The sequence below is a fragment of the Grus americana genome, unplaced genomic scaffold (genome assembly GCF_028858705.1).
Source record: "Grus americana isolate bGruAme1 unplaced genomic scaffold, bGruAme1.mat H_75, whole genome shotgun sequence".
Classification (NCBI taxonomy): domain Eukaryota; kingdom Metazoa; phylum Chordata; class Aves; order Gruiformes; family Gruidae; genus Grus; species Grus americana.
The window spans coordinates 41,404-60,243 of NW_026561399.1; the positions used below are offsets into that span (position 1 = coordinate 41,404).

Below are 18,840 nucleotides of genomic sequence, written 5' to 3' on the forward strand. Positions count from 1 at the left end.
AAAGTTGTTTGTGTGTTTACAGTGCAGCCCAACAAGAAAACATAGGGCTGAACTAGTCTGAGTTTGGAATGAGTCGTACTGGGTCCTAGACTGGTTTCAGGAGAGGACTATGTAACAAATCACCATGTTCAAATGCTCATGAAATTTGACTCAGAATTCTGGGGTTTTTTGAACCCTCCACCTCTGACACAGACAAGCTAATGTCTTGTACATTTCTAAAGCCTCCTCACAGCTTAGATGTCTGCAAACTTGCTGAATAGATCTGCAGGGATAAATATTATACATGGCTGAAAAACTGGTGGAAGATAGAAAAAACACGTACAATCACAATGCATGCACATAATCACCTTAGACGTTAATCCCCAAATAGCTGGTGTTCACTGCAGCTTTAGCTGTTAATCTGTTCTAGGCATTCATGGAAGAGGATTAATCATATATTGATCACTGATATTGATCGGTGTCTTTCACTGTTGATTAGAGAGGGAGTCTAGGTGATGAGATTAGATAAGACATTTAATTTTTAGATAGCTGAAACTAAAAAAAGGGGAATTCTCAATTCAGGCTACTGGCTTGACTTTTTAAGTAATGTTTTTCACTTATCAAATCTCAGTAGTGGTAGCTCATCTTGTAGGTCTTGATGGTGCTGACTGCTGCACTTCCTTCCCATTTTCAGACTTCTAGTGGGTAAAAAATTGGCAATAAACATACGGTGATTTAAAACTCTGCAAAACGTATTCAGGCATAACTGTTGCAGTCTGACTGTTTCATAAGGTTTCTCTTTCTCTTCCCCCTCCCTCTCTCTTTCCAAACACAGCCAGGTGAGTCATGGTGGCTCTGTAACTGCACTAAGGTAATATGTATAGAAGACAATATAGTCCAGGTGATTCCTGTAATCTGTGATCCACCTCCTAAACCAACATGTGCCAATGGGCTTTCTCCTGTGCAAGTCATTGATGAGGATGGATGCTGTTGGCACTGGGAGTGTGATTGTAAGTATATATTTTGTTGAATATTTTATCTCTTGTGGGAACAATACTAGTGTCAAGAGCAACAATATTTATCAGGGGACAAGTATCGTGCAAGGCTGTGACCCTCAGACTTCCAGTGCTGGTCTGCTTGAAGTGCTTCATTGATTCTTTGTAGCTAATAAGGGGCTTTTACTTAATTTGATTGGCATAATTTCTGTTGTGTTAGTAGAATAAAATGGTCTCCCAAGGCAGAATTTAAATGTCCAGATGCAGATACCTATAGGCTAGAAGCCTACATATAAGTTACTTGTTCAGACTATTGGTAAAGGTAGCTTTAGGATGCAGTTCTCAACTGTCTACCAGAAATGTCAGATGAAAGTGCCTGGTTTTCTTTATTATAGAAGAGTTCTAGATAATAAGCTCATGCATTGACATATACACTTTAAAATTTAAATGCTTTAGGTCAGATGAAATGAATCCCACATCTACAGATTTTGTTTGTAGTCTAATCTGATTCCGTATGTTGCTGTAAGAAGCTAACCTAGCTATATGGTTTTGTAGGCTACTGCACTGGCTGGGGAGACCCACATTACATGACTTTTGATGGACTGTACTACAGCTATCAAGGGAATTGCACATATGTCCTTGTGGAAGAGATTAATAAGACAGTTGACAACTTTGGTGTCTACATTGATAACTACCATTGTGATACACGGGATGTAGTCTCCTGTCCTCGAACGCTCATTGTGAGACACGAAACTCAGGAAGTGCGCATAGCAACAGTCAAACCAAATACTCTACAAGTAGAGGTATTGGAGAATGTTACCTTTGATTTCTTGATTAATACATTAATACAGCATGAAGCTGATAATTATATTCAGAATGTTAGGGAAGAAATTAAAAAGGAATCTGTGTTTTAGGTTTAATAACAGTTTGGATTATAAAATAGGACTGCTTTGAAGGACTGCTTTTTTAACTCTGAATATGGGGAAGAATTTCTACAACTTCTTTCCTTTTTTATCTCAAATATTTGCAGTGTCTTATCTCTCCTAAATACACAAATGTGAACAAGTTGCTATGAGTTAAGGATATAAAATAAACTCATTTATAATTATTATTAATGTAACAAAGGAAAAGAATTAATATTGAATGGGAGGATACGATATAAACTTGACATAACGATTAAAGTACTGGGCTTAAGCATTTTTTAAAACTACCATTACTAGCCTTGATTGGTGTCACCTTTTTTTAATTTTTCAGAATAGGGGCTCTTATGTGTTTATTTCATTGATAAAAATGATGCCCCAGCTTTGGGGCTTAAAAGTTGTGTGAGAAGTGTTTGTTTTGAGGCTTTTGCAGGGTTTGTTTGGTTTATTTTTGTACATTACTATGTGGGAATATTACAGATTAGGTTGCACCATATTGTTGAAAATCTGCAATGTTTGAACCCCCCTTTTTTCTTCCTCCAAAGCAAGGAAATCTACTATTGCTTTAGTTCCATAGGTGTATCATGGCTATGGTATTTAAATAAATAATACAGATTTTGGCTTATTTCATTCATTTAATTTTCCTACAAGCATGTTCCCTTTATGCCAAGAAAGCTAAAACTTTGTGCACTAGAAATTTAGAAGAATTTTATATCGCACTTTCATGAGGTGTCCTCAATGCTGTAGTCACTCTAATAAAACTGTTGAGTGTTAGAATTTACCTGGTTAAAAATCTGAATTTTAGACTAGTTCATCAGTGCCGATAGGCCTTTTCTTTGGCTCAGAGAAGGAAAGTTCAACTTTCCAGTAACATAAAAAGAAACACAGGGACCCTTGTTAGAAACTAAAAGCACATTATTTGCCTTTACATTGTATCTTGGATGCAAAGTAATGAATAATCAATTGCTTTTTAAAGTCAAACTAAACATCCATCTCTCTCCTGTTTTCTTTGCATTAGGTGACAGTAAACAAACAGGCAGTGGCTCTACCTTATAAAAAATTTGGGTTGAGCATCTATGAGTCAGGCATAAATCGTGTAGTGGAAATTCCTGAACTAAAAATGAATGTGACCTACAATGGCTTGTCCTTTTCTATCAGAATGCCCTACAGCCTGTTTGGTAACAACACTCATGGACAGTGTGGTAAGGCTTACTCTTTTAATTTTTGTACTCTTAGTAAACCACAAACAGGTAAATGACAGCCCTGCCACAAAGGTGAATGGAATTTGCTAACAAATCTGTGAGCAAATTCTTTCTCTCCTTACCAATTTCAGGTACTTGCAATAACAACACGGCAGATGACTGCATGTTGCCAAATGGAAACATTGCAGAAAACTGTGAAACCATGGCAGATCATTGGCAAGTTGTTGATCCTTCCAAACCACAGTGCTCTCCAGGCCTAAGTCCTACAAAAGCACCTAGCACAATCCCAATGCAGCCTTGCAAAGAATCTTCGATCTGCGAGCTTCTTTTGGGAAGGTAGACATTCCTCTGGGGTTTATAAGCCTTTGATCTTCAAATTTAGTGGCAATTTTAGGGTTCATTTCTCAATAAAAAGTGTTTCTAACTATTGCTCCATTTCTTGTAGCTTTATGGGTTGCTTTCTTTTCTTTTACTGTTTCTAGATGTCACTCTTTGCTGATAGCTTGCTTCCCACCCTCTGGCTGCTACATTAAACTTTCTTGATTTTCTCACATTCTTCTATGCTCTCTGCCCTCCACTGTCCTACGTTCTTGCCTTTTCCCACACTCACTTAGCAGAAAATGGAGACCAATTGAAAACAGAGATCTTCATTTTGAGAGCATGGTGTCAGAATTAAAACAAAACAAAACAAAAAAATCAAATAAAATATCTTTTGAAAAGTAGTTCATGATTACACTCAATATTCATGTAGCTCCTGGACAGAAAATACTGGTGCCTGAGTGTTTTGTAGGTGAGGGGAGAATACTTTAAAATATGTTGAAAGATTACAATGTAGATAAGTGCTCTTAGTAGAAGTGTCTCCGTAAAAGTCCTTGTTCACATCTCCTTAAGTTGCTATAGCATGTTAAGCCCACTGTAGAATTAATGGATTATTCAGTATCTAATAATGATATATGTTTCTGTTTCTAGTGTGTTTGAGCCTTGTCATGGCTTTGTCCGTCCTGAAAAGTACTATGCAGCCTGCATTTTTGACAGTTGTGTACTTCCCAACTTAGACCTGGAATGCTCAAGTCTGCAGATCTATGCTGCCACCTGTGCTGATCAAAGTGTATGCATTGACTGGAGAAGTCATACCAATGGTGTTTGCTGTAAGTATTTGGCCATTTATCTTGAACTATTAGGGAAGCATATATGGAACTGTTTCAGCAATAATGTCCTAAGAGTAAGTCATATTGCTTTCCGAGACACCAATAAATCACACTAGCTGTTTTCCTTAAGTAATTTTACAGGTAACATTTTTAACAATGGAAATGATAAATGAGCCTGCAAAAATATACCTCTATTGACTGTGCCAGCAACATCTGTATCAGTAGATACTTTTTTGTACATATGATATCTGGTCTGATATCTAGGGTTTTTTTTTCTTTGCTTCTCAAGATTGTCAAAGATGATACATATGAAAATCAGTAGTCAGTGTTTAATTTCTTGGCATAAGGTCATGTGACTTTTATATGATATTGTTACTGAGCTCTTCCTCCTTTTTATTCTCCCATTCCAGCTTATAACTGCCCCTCAGATAAAGAATACAGAGCATGTGGTCCTATTAAAGAGATGACCTGCACATCAAGGTAAATAATTCCTTCACTGTTAGTCATAGCTCATAAAACTGTTCAGTCATACCTAATGCAGAGATGGATGAGAGACATCAATTTCCTGTCGTGTCTTAAATTGACTGTCAAATTTGGTACCACTATTCTCTTGATCCTAAATCTGGGTGCCTGCACTGTTTATGTTGTTTGGCTACACCAAATATGAAGACTGACAATCCCTAAATCACAAATGTGCAGATCACTTACCACTGTATCTTCAGTGAAAGGTTATTTGGCATAATCTTCCTCTGTGTGCCTCTGACACTAATGGTGTTCCTCTGAACATTTTTGTCTCACACAGTCAACAAAATGAAACTTCAACTCAACAAGTTGAAGGCTGTTTCTGTCCTAATGGAACAATGCTGTATGACTCCGGTGTGGATGTCTGTGTGAAAACCTGTGGTGAGTTTTACTGCTTCACTTGGATCCATGTTTGTTTCCTCTTTGTTGTTTCCTTCTCATGCATACAGCATAGATCTGACTGTATGCAATACTCACACAACATAAAGCAGAGATATCTACTGTTACATGTGTGGTAATGGAAGTTTATTTTTATATTTTCATAGGCTGTGTTGGAGTGGATAAGATACCAAGAGAGGTAAGCTGCCATATGGTTTTGTATTTCAAGTAGAGGCTGGGAGTGGGGAGAGGAGAGTGGTCTCCACTGGTGCAGTCTTGTTTTGTGGTCTCCCAATTTTTCATTTGTTTTTACTTCTGTTCTTTTTAACTGGTAACTATGAAATCACTCACTTTATTTTCTTTAATGACAGTTTGGGGAAAAGTTTATAGTAGACTGTCAGGACTGTATTTGCCTGGAAGGTGGAAATGGCATTGTATGTAAGCCTCATGAATGTGCCAAACAAAATAAGACCAGTTGTGATGGAGAAGGCTTCTATGCAGTCAATGAAGTCAATTCTGAAGACTCCTGCTGCCCCATTGTCACCTGCAGTGAGTTTTTACTTTTGTTTCTAGTCTTTCTATAGTTTTTAGGAATAGAAGGGAAAAGAACTGAACTAGTTTAGCACCAGAGACTTGCAGCAGGGAGTCACAAAATAATATCTTTCCTCATGCTTTTTAAAATCAGCTTGCCCAGTGTTAGGGAAAATGTATTTTAATACTGCAATGACTCAGCATAACTGAATTTACAATTATGGGACTCAACATAACTGAATCTACAGTTCTTGAGTTCAGTACCATGTTTTATTCAAGTAAAATACAGATAGATTATCGAATTCTACGTGGGTTTACATTTTACAGCAGTTACTTACAACCTTGGAGAGACTAACAGTTGTCCACTACTTCTCTGCAAAGAATTGTGATATATTTTTAACACTTGGTAATTACATAGTAGAAAAAGTTTCATAAACTAGTGCAGTCCCCCAATCCAGTGCCTGGATTCAGTGGGAAAAAATGTGCTCTATTTCTGCAATTTGTTTCTCTGGAGAGGATTTGGACTATTTCCTAGCAATGGAAAGTCTACCCTAAATGCTTTGATACATGCCTGTTTCTAGTAGCCATGATTTAGTGCATTTTTTTTTTTTTTCCAGAATGCAATACAAGCTTGTGCACAACTAAAGCCCCCAAGTGTAAACTGGGATTTGAAGTTCATTCTCATATTCCCAGTGGTCAGTGTTGTCCTGTGTACCAGTGTGGTAAGTCCCTTGGAAATATATTATAATTATTAGCATTATATATTACATAATGTAGCATCATACTTAGTAAGACTGTATGCAATAGCCTCTTGAAAGAGGTAATAAACACAGTCAGATTCTACAAATTGGTTACTATTAACATTGGTTACTACTTCTAGGGTTATGACAAACAACTAAGAAATCAGAAATAGCTCAGGTAGCTTAAGTTCAATTTTCCTGGTTGTAAATACATGCAGGAACAGCTACAGAATTAGCTGGGCCTGTGGTCTCAGCTTGATCTAGCAAAATGTCCCTGTAAGCATGCCCAATAGAAGATAACTTTTCAAAGTTTGCTTTGTTCTTGGTAATTGACACAGGGAACTACTTGTACATATTAAGTGGACATTCTTGGCTATGAACTGGACTGTGTATATTGGGCCAACTCTTCCTCCCTTTTTGCACATGCGGTATTTGTTCTTATACTTTATATATGTCATATCTGCTACCAGAAATGGGGAATAACAAATGTATTTGACCATATGCATTGTGATTCATTGTGGAAGAAATCAGTTTGACTTGAGTCGGGTGAATACTTTTTTCCCCCTCCTATGTAACCACCTAACTCTTTGCTTATTAACAGTTCCCAAGAGAGTTTGTGTACATCAGAATGCCGAGTTCTTGGTAAGTTTCTATTTCAACAGTATGAAAATGCTTAAAAGACCAGTTAGTATACTTTATCAGAAGTACTATGAGGAGATTTATCTAGTGCAATCAATATTTTTGAAATTCCTGTCAGGAGTTAATCAATTTCACAAAGTCTAAATCTTTTCTGAAAAGGTTGCTATGTATGAAAGAGACTGAAGAGTTGTTTGTATGTCAGTATCAGAGAGAGATTTGGGTTTAAAGTGTGAATGCATTTTAAAAAGTCAGTCCACATTTACTGTCAGCATGCTATTGCAGTTTTAAGACTGCTTTCAAAAATGAAAAGAATTGTAAAGAAGTATTATTCTAAACAGACTTTGATTCTTAATAAATTCTGTTGAGTCTAGTAATTGTTTTATTGCAGGTATTTGTATGACACCTGTCCTTTTAATATCTGAGTTTATCATTGCTATATAGGACTTCAGTAAAGACATAAATTAAATTCAATATTTAAAATGTTGTCTTCATAAATGGCTAGCCAAATAGCTATCCAATAGTGTTTATGATTGTGTCCTTTTCCATTGCTTGGTTTACAGATTTTTTTGAAATTAAGAAATGTCTGTCATGCATGTAATATCTCATTAATATAGAACTTTTTTTTTCTTAAAATTTGTAGCCTAATTCCTCAGTCTTTGTTGATAAGTGTCAGAATTGTTTCTGCACTAACGAAGTTAATGTCAGCACTCAACTGAATATCATCTCATGTGAACATGTTCCATGCAACACATATTGTCAACCAGTAAGTTGAACAAAGAACATGCTCCCCCCGCCCCCCCCCCAAAAAAAATCCATGTACGTGAAAAGCAGTTTGATCAATGAGTGATATAAGCAAAGGCCAGGGAGCAGGAATACAGAGTCCACCTCCAGTGTGGACATCAACTGTCCTTGAGCAATCCATTGCATGAAGCTTGACAGCGTAACTTACAGTGTTCAGTTCACACTGGGAGGATTAGCTGGGAAATTTCTGTAGAGCACTTAATGGAGTGATATTTAATTATTAGGCATATTTATTATAGTGCTTTAATTTATTCCATTGATAGCCTGGTTTTATTACTTGTCTTCCATTGGGTTGGAACACAGGAAGGCACACAAAGGCGAAAATCTAGAGTGCACTTCAAAGCATAATCAATAAATGGGTTAGTATGTTTTCATTTATTTCGCAAAAATGCATCTATCACAGTGCTTTCATTTTTAATTAATTTTAATATCTAGGGATATGAACATCAACCAGTGAAAGGTGAATGTTGTGGAAAATGTGTGCAGACTAAGTGTGTTATACATACAGCAAACACTTCTGACCTCATCTTAAGTGTAAGTATGCTCTACATCATATGTCTCTACCAAATTTGTGCAGTTCCCCCTTTCAGAGAGAGAACATCTCCTTGTCAGAGATAAGGCTTAGTGTAAGTTTGCACCTGAAAGGTCAGAGGCTCACCTAAAGCAAAGCCTATCTACAATTTTTTGGCCTGAATGAAGGACTCATGAAATCAAATTTTCTGGAAGGCTCTTCCTGGAATGACAAATCCAATACCATTGGAAGGGTTTTTCTTGTGATGTCTGGAAGCTTGGGCTTTTCTGTATTACTTGATTTCTGTGTACCAAAAAACACTAGTGAAGCCTGCATATGAAACAATTTTATTGCCCCGCAGGGTGAAAGTTTAGAATTGTTCTTAATTACCATATAACAGTTTAGCTTTCCCTAGGCAAAATCCATTGGCATGGATGATTTTGTTAATAACTCTAATATACGCTACATACTTTAGAAGAATTTTTCTTTCCCGATGGAAATTCCATGTAAAACTGAAGATTCTCTCCACATATGGTATACTGCAATTCATGTAACAATCTGTATTGAAAATGACTGTTAACCTAAAAATAATTGACTGGGAAACAAGGGGAAAGTCATTGTCAGATGACAGGAAAATTTCTGTCTGAGCTCCCTTCAGCTTTTCTTATTACATTTTGTATATTGCTTGCAGCCTGGAGAGTTTAAAAATGATCCTTACAACAACTGCACCATTTATAGCTGTGTAAATATCCACAACCAGCTTATCTCTTCCACATCTGAGATTACCTGTCCAGCATTCAATGAGGACAGCTGCAAACCTGTAAGTAAATATGGAAAAGTTACCCTCTACTCAATGCATAGTTTACTTCAGTTTAGTTCAGCTATCTAGTTAGCAGGAAAAGTCAAATTAAGCTCTGATGACCTTTCACCAAAGTTTCTCAGTCACAAGGGCAAAAGTTTCTGCTGCATCCATGCACAGACCTATAGAGTGTATAAAATAAGATATTTGGGTGAAAGCTCAAGGCTTATAACTGGTGGCTGTCTCTCAGCAGCCAAAACACTGGTCAGCACTGAGATACAAAGTCCTCACTGACTGCTTTGTGTGGTGTCCTGACTGAACAAGAACCATGTTTTCTTGAATGTCACAGAAACACAAGCTGTTTAGTCAGTAGGCTGCCAGTAATACCATGCATACTCCCTATTCAAATATAGAAGTCTCTGAGAAAACATTTTTTGGAATTATTTCTGAGGAAAAATTGCATGATGTTAATTGTAGACTTCCTTCAAAGCATTATATTTATTTCCACAATCCTTTGTAAATTGATAGATTTCAAGTCTGGAAGAGTCCATTATCTTTGTTTATTTGGATCAATGCTAGAGATTTCGCTGGTTATTTCCAGCCATTGAAGAATTGCTCTTCTCAGTTATTGGCCTAAAAGCTCTTTAATACAGGGAAAGAAAATAATATTATTTTTCCTGTTTCTTTGTTCTTTCAGGGAACTATTACATTCTTACCTAATGGTTGTTGCAGAACCTGTAAGTATGCCAGTGTACCTGAATCAACAATACAGAGAATGAATTTTTTTCTTCAATAAACCCATTTTCCAGCCATAGAGGCTGATATTTTTGTATTTAAATAGATACTTCTATATTTATGTTTGTTATTCCAAGCATTCACTATCTGATCTCTCTGGGAAAGTTTAAACTGAAGCAGAAAGACCACTTAAGACAATTCTTTAAGTGCACTAGTGAAGCCCAGAGAGTGCTGAACTGCAAGAAACTTTTGGAGCTATTTTACTGAAAGTATTTTCTGATCTTTCCCTATAGGTGCACCTCTGGATAGTCCCACGCCATGCTCTGTCCGTCAAAGAAAAGACTTTATCGTCTATAAGGGTTGCCGTTCTGTAGACAGAGTTGTCATGACTGAATGTGAAGGAACATGTGGAACCTTCTCGCTGTAAGTAAACTGATCGGACAATGAGATTTGAATTTTGCTGGCACTGAGCTTGTTTACATAAAAGGAACAATAAATAGGTAGACTACAGAATGGTAGAAGACCTGAAACTATCAGCTCCCCAAATCACAGGCACAAAATCATGAAATCTGTGACTGAACAGTTGATTCGTCTTAATACAAAGCAGAAAAGTGCATTAAATTGCCTTAGGATTCAGACAGCTATGATAAGGTCTATTCATTCATTAAGAGCTGGTTTGTCTGTCATTTATGTCAGACCATCTTAGCTAGAAATCTTCACAAAAGAACATGAATTATTTCCTGTAATGGGAATAAGCCCAGAGAGCAGCCAGACCTGACGCTCATAAGCTGAAAAGCTGCTTCTCAATAATTAACATCTAAAATGAAATATACATACATCTTTTAAAGGAAGATTCAAACATGCAGTTTTTATACAGTAAAGAAATCAGAAAAAAAAAGCTTTAGGGGTGGTGTTAATAGTTTCACTGTACATTTTTCTCTGAAATGAGCGAATCTACAATAAAGTGGCTATGAGAAAGTGGCTAGAAGGACACCTGGTACTGAGCTATTAAAACATGGGAGAAACATCATTCTAACTCACCAAAGAAACTGTCATTTGCTGAATATGCCACCCGGCACCTTACATGGGAGAAAACTGATCTTTAGTCTCAGATTGAACCCCAATTAGCCAGTGGGTTTATTAGTATTTTGAAATGTCTTATCATCTTAGAGTCTTGCTGTGGTTGCTTCTGCACACAAATATAAGAAAAAGATGGCTGTCGACACAGTTTATAGCCTGATATTGACAGATTCTGCAGGTTAAGAATGGTGCTTGGGAAGCAGATGAACAAAAGGCTGCAAAAAATACTTTGCTGTGAGATAGGAACAGAAAGACCTGCTGCTTCCCCTTCCTGTTAACATAGCCTGGTTTGGAATAAGCACTTTGATTTATGTGATGTGATTATAGCCTTGTAGCCAGTTGATTGATGTGATGGCATTGTAGATGGCATTGCAGCCACTTATCTATGCAGTTTTCTTATTCAGGTCAGGGCTTTGTTAGCCCTTAATTGTTGATCTGGTGTATTTAACATCCATCAGCACTGGGATGATGAGAAAAATCTAAGGAAGCTGAGCTCCTAGAACTCACTGTTGTTTTTTTTTTACTAGGACTTCCATATTAATTGTTTTACCAGAAAAAAAACTGAGCAAATGCAATGAATATTAAAGGAATATTGTTATAACCACTGCTCTGTCAGATGAGCATAGCACTTTCATTAGCCACAACTGTGACTCTTCTACATATTATTCCAAACTTCTCACGGGAGTTCTGTACCTAATTTCACCCTCTCCTGTATGGTGGCATCTGGCACAGAGTAATGTTGCCATTTTCCATGTTAACAGATACTCTGCTGAGGCCAATTCTATGGAGCACAGCTGTTCCTGCTGCAGGGAATCAAGCACTAGCGTGAGGGAAGTGGAGCTGAAATGCCCCACTGGGCATTCGATTTCACATAAGTATGTATACGTGGAAAGTTGCAGCTGTCAAGACACTGAATGTAGCAGCTCACAATCCAGTGAGTTGCAGAACACAGAAGAAAATGACAGGGTGAGCACTCTGAACCGTATCAAGAGGGCCATCAGCTTAACATCAAAATGAAGGGGAAAAAACCTAGCAGCATTCAACTAAAAGGACTATGCACCATTCTCATCTTCCTTGACTATTTTTGAACTTTGCTCTTCCTTGTTACTGTATCCTGTTTGTTCTCTGATTATTGTTAACAGTGTTCTATTTATTTGTGCACAAAATAAGAACACAAATTTGTATTCTTCCAAGTACTGAGCCTTTTGGTTCCTTTTATAATCAGCTTATTTTCTCTGAATGATTAAAAGCACATTTCAAAAAAACACTGGTTTTGTACTTAATTCATGTGCTGTCTTGATAAGCCTGAGTTTTAAAAGAGAAGAAAAGTTCTTTTTCATGTTATAGGAAGTCAACCGACATATTTCCTAAATTTTGGGAGGTATCTATTTCTGGTTCTTTAAAAATCGAAATCTTAGAAGGTACTGTCCGGAGGACCCAACATGTAAGGTGGGGCAGAAGTTGATGCTGTCTGCCAGAACAAAGTCAAAGATGAATATTACATTATGAAGTGTTTCAGATGACTCAGAGAAACTTCTAGTTCAGCATCAGATCTTATTTTAGCAGGGCTGTGTATATTAGAACTGTCTCAGTTCATCACAATTATGTATTCTCACTAAGAAGGTAGTCCCTCAGCTATGAGAATATGAAGTTCATTCACAGTGCTTGAACTTTGAGGGATGTATAGATAGTATGTTAGTAAGAGGTCTCCAAATTAGGTTTGCAAAACAGATGTCCATCTCTGACCTAGTAATCCTAGGCTTCCTTTACATGAAATGGAGAGCAATAGCCATTTTTTAGATTCCTTTGTCTCACAACAAGGGATATCTCCAAAGGAGGTTAGCTGAATTGCATTCTAAAGTGCCTGTTTATCTGATCTTAGTGTAAGGGGAGCTGAAGGTGATTTGCTGAGAGATGGACATCTGTCTTGAATCATCTGAAGTACAATGAGGGTAATCCATAGCTTGTGTTGTGTGTGAAAATCTTTCAGCATTATTTTGTCTCTGTTAATGAACACTAGTTGTGCTTTACCTTTCTGAGAACTTAAAGTAACTGCTTGAGCCACAGTGAAACCTGTATACAAGCATCTTTGCTACCTAAAGAATCGGTGGCACCATTTTGTGCTACTACTAGCCCTACCAAATGTACTGCAGCTTAGAATACAGACATTGGTAGGAATACACAGAAAATGAAACTCCAGAAGTTTTGTATCTTTAGAATACTATGATTAGAGAGCTAATTTCTTTGGAGGGGAGAGGTAGCTGACCTAAGAAGAAGTTTCATCAGTTTACAAAGCAAGCTCCAGAACTAATGAAGCCTTATTTCTGCTTTGGTATGGGTTTCTAAGAATTTCTTTCTCTGGTTTCATTGTGAGATGTAACTGAGACATTTTTCCTGGGGCATTTACAAGGTCACTCTCCTCCGTGGATTCTTTGTTGTCTAACAATTTCTGTGCTGACACTATAGCCATTATTTTCTTTGACTCATTTTTAAAAAACACTTTCCTCAAAATCTGTTGACATTTAGCTGTGTTTGAGATTTTCATTTTTGCAGTTAAATTTGGCTGAAGTCAGCAAATAGCTTCTGGAGACAAACAAATACAAGGTATGATCAAATCTGCCTTGTTTCCTTTGAAAAAGACATAAAATATTCCAAGTCAGGAGTGGCATTTTGCTTCATGCTATATTTACACTGAAGCCTACAATCTCCCTTACTTCATTTTTTGTTTGTTTTGTAGTTTGCACGGGCTCTTTCTGTCCCTTCTAGTGATGGGCAAACTACTTCTAAATAAGGAAGTTAAAAGATCCTTTATAAAAGCCAATAAGGCTGCAGATTTTGGCTTCGCCACTATAGGGCAGTCTATGGCTAAGAATGTAAAATTACTTTGGACAAAAAAAAGCAAGCTGCCTCCAAAAAGGAGTTTGTACTTCACCAAGTAGAGGGTTTTACCTATGAGAAGAAAAAATGCTGTTATTTCCCACAGACACATGTATGCTCTTAGAAAGCACTGAAAAAATTATTCTGACAGGAATTTACATGCATGCACAGGATGGTGTTCCTTACAGTGCTCTGGATTATAGCAGCCCCTTCAGTTTTAGTGCTGGGTCAGCACTGCCCATAAGCGGGTTCCCAAGTGGGTGCTGTCAGAGAATTCTTACTTACAAGCGCTTGGCAGCTCCAGGTCAAACTGTACATGTCAAACCTCCACCCCTTTCTGCATTCTTAGTCACCTTAGAACTTAGTTTAGTTCTACGCCTGTATTTCCACTGAAACTGGATAATAAAATTGAACAGCTTAAACTTTTTCCAGCAGAGAAATCCACAAATAGTCCTTTTGAGAGAAAGGAAAGAAAGAAGCTTTAACTGTGTAACCCTACAAAGAGAGTAGTAGTAGCAGTCAGCAGCACTTTTGCTCCTTCCCTCAACCCTCTTGGAAGTAAATGGAGACCTCCCTATCTGATCCCATGGAACATTTTCTTTCTTAAGGAAGAGCTGTTGGGTCTGCACGCCACAAGCAGAGATTCACCTGGAAAACCCAGGGGACAAACTAAAGAAATCTCTCACAAGGCAATGTCAGCCCTTTAGGGGCTCACAGGAGATGGTAGAACCTTCTGATCCCATTGTCTCTCAGACAGGACCTACTGCAAAGGGCACTGACAGCTTCGTAAAAAGCATTGGTGCTGGAAGGGAATGGGCTTGACTCCATCTGTCCTCAAGAATGACACCATTCTCTAGGAATTTCCTTGTCTTCTGGACTCTAGCAAGAAGGGAGCAGTAGCAAGACCCCCAGCAGAGTTCAGCTGTGTGGCAGAGCAGCTAAAACACTGTCCTGTCTCCATGCCCAAGTTCTGTGTCCAGCTCCTCTTAGACTTTCTGTCTAGCCTCCTACTTTCATTGGTGGCAAAGGTTTCTTTTTTAGTTGTTTTTTCTTCATCTCCAGTTACTTAGCAGTTTTAGTTTTGCCTTGAAAAAGGAGGAAGCCTTCTTGGGAGGCAAGTGGGACTTCTAGCCACACAGCCTTTGAAAGCACCAAAAGCCAGAGTCCTTGCTTTTGCTGCATGGTTTGGCTTCACTTTGTCACGTTGTCCCTAAGCAAGAGATGAGCAGAGTTCCTCTAAGCATGGGTTTGAACATGTCCCTGAGGTCCTCAAAGTAGTGCTTGAACCTGCTTGACATTCTAGTGAACAAAACAAAACAAAAATCATGGCATTATTGCTGATTTCCCTAAGGAAGGAAGGGCAGATATGGGCAGGCTGAAATTCCAAAGTACAGGCCAGAACTGGGATTTACCTGAAGCATGATTATCGCCTTGGTTGCCAGAGGTTGTGATTTTGAGTCTTTGCCTCAGGCAGGCTTCCTCAAGGCAGCTGGAAGCTCAAGCAGATCCTTCCCAGACAGCTGCAGTCTTACAGGAAGATCTTCACAGCATAGAACTAGCATTGGCTGCAGCTCAGGGAGGGTGCTGTTGCCACAAGAGTAAAGACCACTGCAGCTGTGGGCCTCCAGTGCAGCTCTTGACACACTTGTGCACTCTAACAAGCAAAAAGAAAATGCTCATTGTCCTGTTGCATTGTGGGCCATTTGAGGGTATACACACAAGCACTCTCTTAGATGCACCCTGAGCCTTCCTTACACTGGTTACATGCTTCCCTGGAAGCAAGGCGATTGTGGTGTGCACCTTATCTGTGGAAGTACACGGGTTTCATTCCCAGTTGTAGTCTACTCCGAGATAGTCTGAAGCTCAATTTCTTCCTAATTACCTGGAGGTGCACTGGAAACTCAATGTTGTTCATATGACTCTGCAGTAATACAGTGAGAACTTTCATTTGGAGTTAAAAAGTTCTCAGATTTGCTGATAAAGTGAGCATAGTTGTTTTATGAACCATTACTGAATAACTATTTTGAGAATGCCAGGAGCAGAAAGGAAAATGCTTGTGAGCAATATAGAAAAATTACTGCTGCTATCTGAGGTGAGGCAGATGGGATGCAGAAGGGGGAAAAAAAGCCACATGCAAACCAAGAAGAACCATCCCCAAAATAATAGAAGGTAGGGATTTCTGATCTAATAACTACCTTGTTTAGTGATGTAACTATGTATTATGACATTATCATTTTGTGCTGTAGGAGAGAAAGAGTAAGATAAAATTTTCAGTATGTTTACTGTTGGACTGTACTTTGCTAAACCACATTTCACTGAACTACGCATATGCAATTCTGCACATAAGCCCCAATGACTTCAGCAAAGGCAAAGCCCTAAGTAAATAATCACATAGTTACTGTGCTTATTATACACTGTTTGAACTTGTGTAGCAAAGCAAACTCAGATACTGGAAAATAGGCAGAAATAGACTTACAAACTCTAAGATTATAGAAAAAAACTCTTGTGAACTTTAGGTCCCACAAAAACTAAAATACATTTAAATAACTGTAACATCGATATACAATTTCTGAAATTTCATCTCCCAGCAGAAGCTTTGACAGGTGGGGGTATTTTAAGGCAGAACAAGTTCTTCAAGTTAAGCAGTCCTCTTCCTAAGCCAAATTTCCTAAACTAACTCAGTCTTTGCAGCCTACCACAAATAACTGTGTTCTTAACTGGCAGCCTCCTAGACTAACTTCCAACCAAGCTATGTAAGCCATATTCCCATCACTACTGTAGAAAATCCTGTAAGTTTTTTTCAGCATCACCCTTTTAAAATCTGATATCTTTAATCTGGACTTCATTTAATGTTCCAATTTTTCAGCATTCATATGTAAAATGCTTAAATTCCTTTCACAAACTTTCTCTAGAACAGTGAAAAACACTTTTTTCTTTATTCCAAGACTTTGAGAAAACTCACCAATCACAGTAGAACTCATAATGTATTTTTGATATTCCTTCAGTGCAACAACTTCCATATCAGAATGTCTTTCTGTTGCAGAATGGTTTAAAGACAGAAAACACTTTCTGTCACTTTTGCTATGCTTTTGGCTAGCCTTCTCTCCACATTTGACAAAGAAATGAGTTCTCCCAACTGCCATTGAGCTTCCTTACTTTCAGGAAATCATGGATCTTCCAGTGATAAGCAATTACTCTTACAAAGAGTAGCTTGTAAGAATCACTCTGGAAATGTGTTCCTGGTCATATTATACGGTATATTTGGCAGGTGAAAAACTTTCTCATTTGCTTTGAAGGCTAAACAGAAGCACTAGTCATGAGACCCTATTCAGTTAGTCACACAAATGCTAATTTTTGCACATAGAAGCAGCTACTGCCTGACCATACCAAGGCCATTTATCTCAGTCTGACCTAACGATAAGAGAAGCATCACAGATTTTCAAATTGTGCAAAGATTAGCATGTATATGGGAAGTTGTAACTGGAGAAGAAATCTTGGATACTAAGTGAAGCAACATACATACAACTACCCTATTTGGCAGAAATTAAGTAGAGAGGAAGTATGTAGAGCTGGGCTGAGAAGGAGCACCTTTGCTTCATGCAGCTCTCTTTTAAGCAGTAACAAAAGGCAACAGGAACTGTGATCAAGGAACGTGGCTTTACACAGTGCCTGTGACCTGACACAGCAGTGAAATTTCAATAGCCTGTCCCTTTGGACTAGTGTAGCTGAGCACCTCTTGAACATTGTTTGCAGCATCTATGGAGCTGTATGCTCATTCTTCTTCTTAACACAGGGAGCCTGAGCTAAACACAGCACGCCAAGGGCAGCTAGCTATTGGGGCTAATTCTAACATCTGCAACATGCTAAGCAGAAGCCTGGGGAAAGACTGTGGCCCCATTTGTCTTGTTTTTCCTCTCTCTGCATAGTAATTTCAATTTAAAAGAAATTTGGTATTCAGCCACCTACAAAACTGCTTTGGTTTTAGTGGCTACAGCATTCAAGGCATGGCAAGCTCTGAAACTTGAATGACATAGAAAAATTAGCTGCTTACTGCAAAATATCACAGTTCATGTTGGAAGGATCACAATCTCATGAGTCCAGTGGAAATGCTGAGACAGAATTTTAGATCAGGTTCTAAATACTGACATAATGTAAGTCCAATGTAGGAAAAAAAAAAACAAGCCAAGGTTGTTTAGCTTCTCACCTCAACCTGATCTCTGCCCCATCTCTCTGCCTTCCTTTTGGCTTGCAGTAGCTTTCATTCATGTGGACATGGTATGTAATTTCATGTAGTTTCAGGGTTGTACAGACTTCAGTATTAAGAATGCAGTAGCCTTTCTGGATTGTCTTGGCATCCATGAAATGAGAAATTGCTTTTAAATAAAAGGTGGAATCGGCTCTAACCTGAAACCCATAAAGCTGTAATTCTAAAATCAGAATATTCATATCCTTCCCCACATGGGGTCCTGGGTTCCCTTTGTTCTGCTACTCCATATTTTCAACCAGGAAGTTGTTTAAAGAAAGATCTTTCAAGTAGAAAAAGCTCAATAGCCCAACCTCCTGATGAGATGGCTTTCTATGTAGGGAGTCTTTATGTGAAAGTGCCAATAGGTCAATGAGACCTGTGTGCACAAACACCAATCAGCCGTGTCATTACTTCTTGTATGTGTATTTTGAAAGATCTACATCTTCTTAAAAAAAAACCCCAAACACACACACACACAAAATACCCACCAAAAAACAAACCACCAAACAACAAAAACCAGAAAATAGAGCTGAACTGATTCCTTGCAAACAGGAGTAACTAATGCCCTTGATTACTTCAGGAAAAGTCAAGGAACCCTATGACAAGATGAGAGGTTAAGGAACTTTATATTCGTTCTAAGGCAAAATGGAAGAAAACACCCAACCATCGCCTATCAAAATTAAATACTGAAGGTATTCTTCTTTAATCAGCAATTAATGACAGAGATCTATTCCCTG

At 38.1% G+C, this 18,840-nt stretch overlaps 1 protein-coding gene across 1 annotated transcript in view; it reads left to right on the forward strand.

Annotated features, from left to right (window-relative positions):
- LOC129200363 (mucin-2-like) overlaps positions 1-12,125 on the forward strand; it is a gene marked incomplete at its 5' end in the record, with an annotated part of 52,220 nt that extends 40,095 nt beyond the window's left edge. The window contains 17 exon segments of the mRNA XM_054811699.1: positions 815-989; positions 1,530-1,777; positions 2,913-3,096; positions 3,228-3,432; positions 4,066-4,244; positions 4,655-4,724; positions 5,047-5,147; positions 5,312-5,343; positions 5,516-5,693; positions 6,293-6,397; positions 7,017-7,057; positions 7,695-7,817; positions 8,291-8,389; positions 9,058-9,186; positions 9,863-9,902; positions 10,194-10,323; positions 11,742-12,125. Of these exon segments, the coding sequence (XP_054667674.1) occupies positions 815-989; positions 1,530-1,777; positions 2,913-3,096; positions 3,228-3,432; positions 4,066-4,244; positions 4,655-4,724; positions 5,047-5,147; positions 5,312-5,343; positions 5,516-5,693; positions 6,293-6,397; positions 7,017-7,057; positions 7,695-7,817; positions 8,291-8,389; positions 9,058-9,186; positions 9,863-9,902; positions 10,194-10,323; positions 11,742-11,997 (2,295 nt within the window).
- Between the last annotated feature and the right edge of the window lie 6,715 nt (positions 12,126-18,840).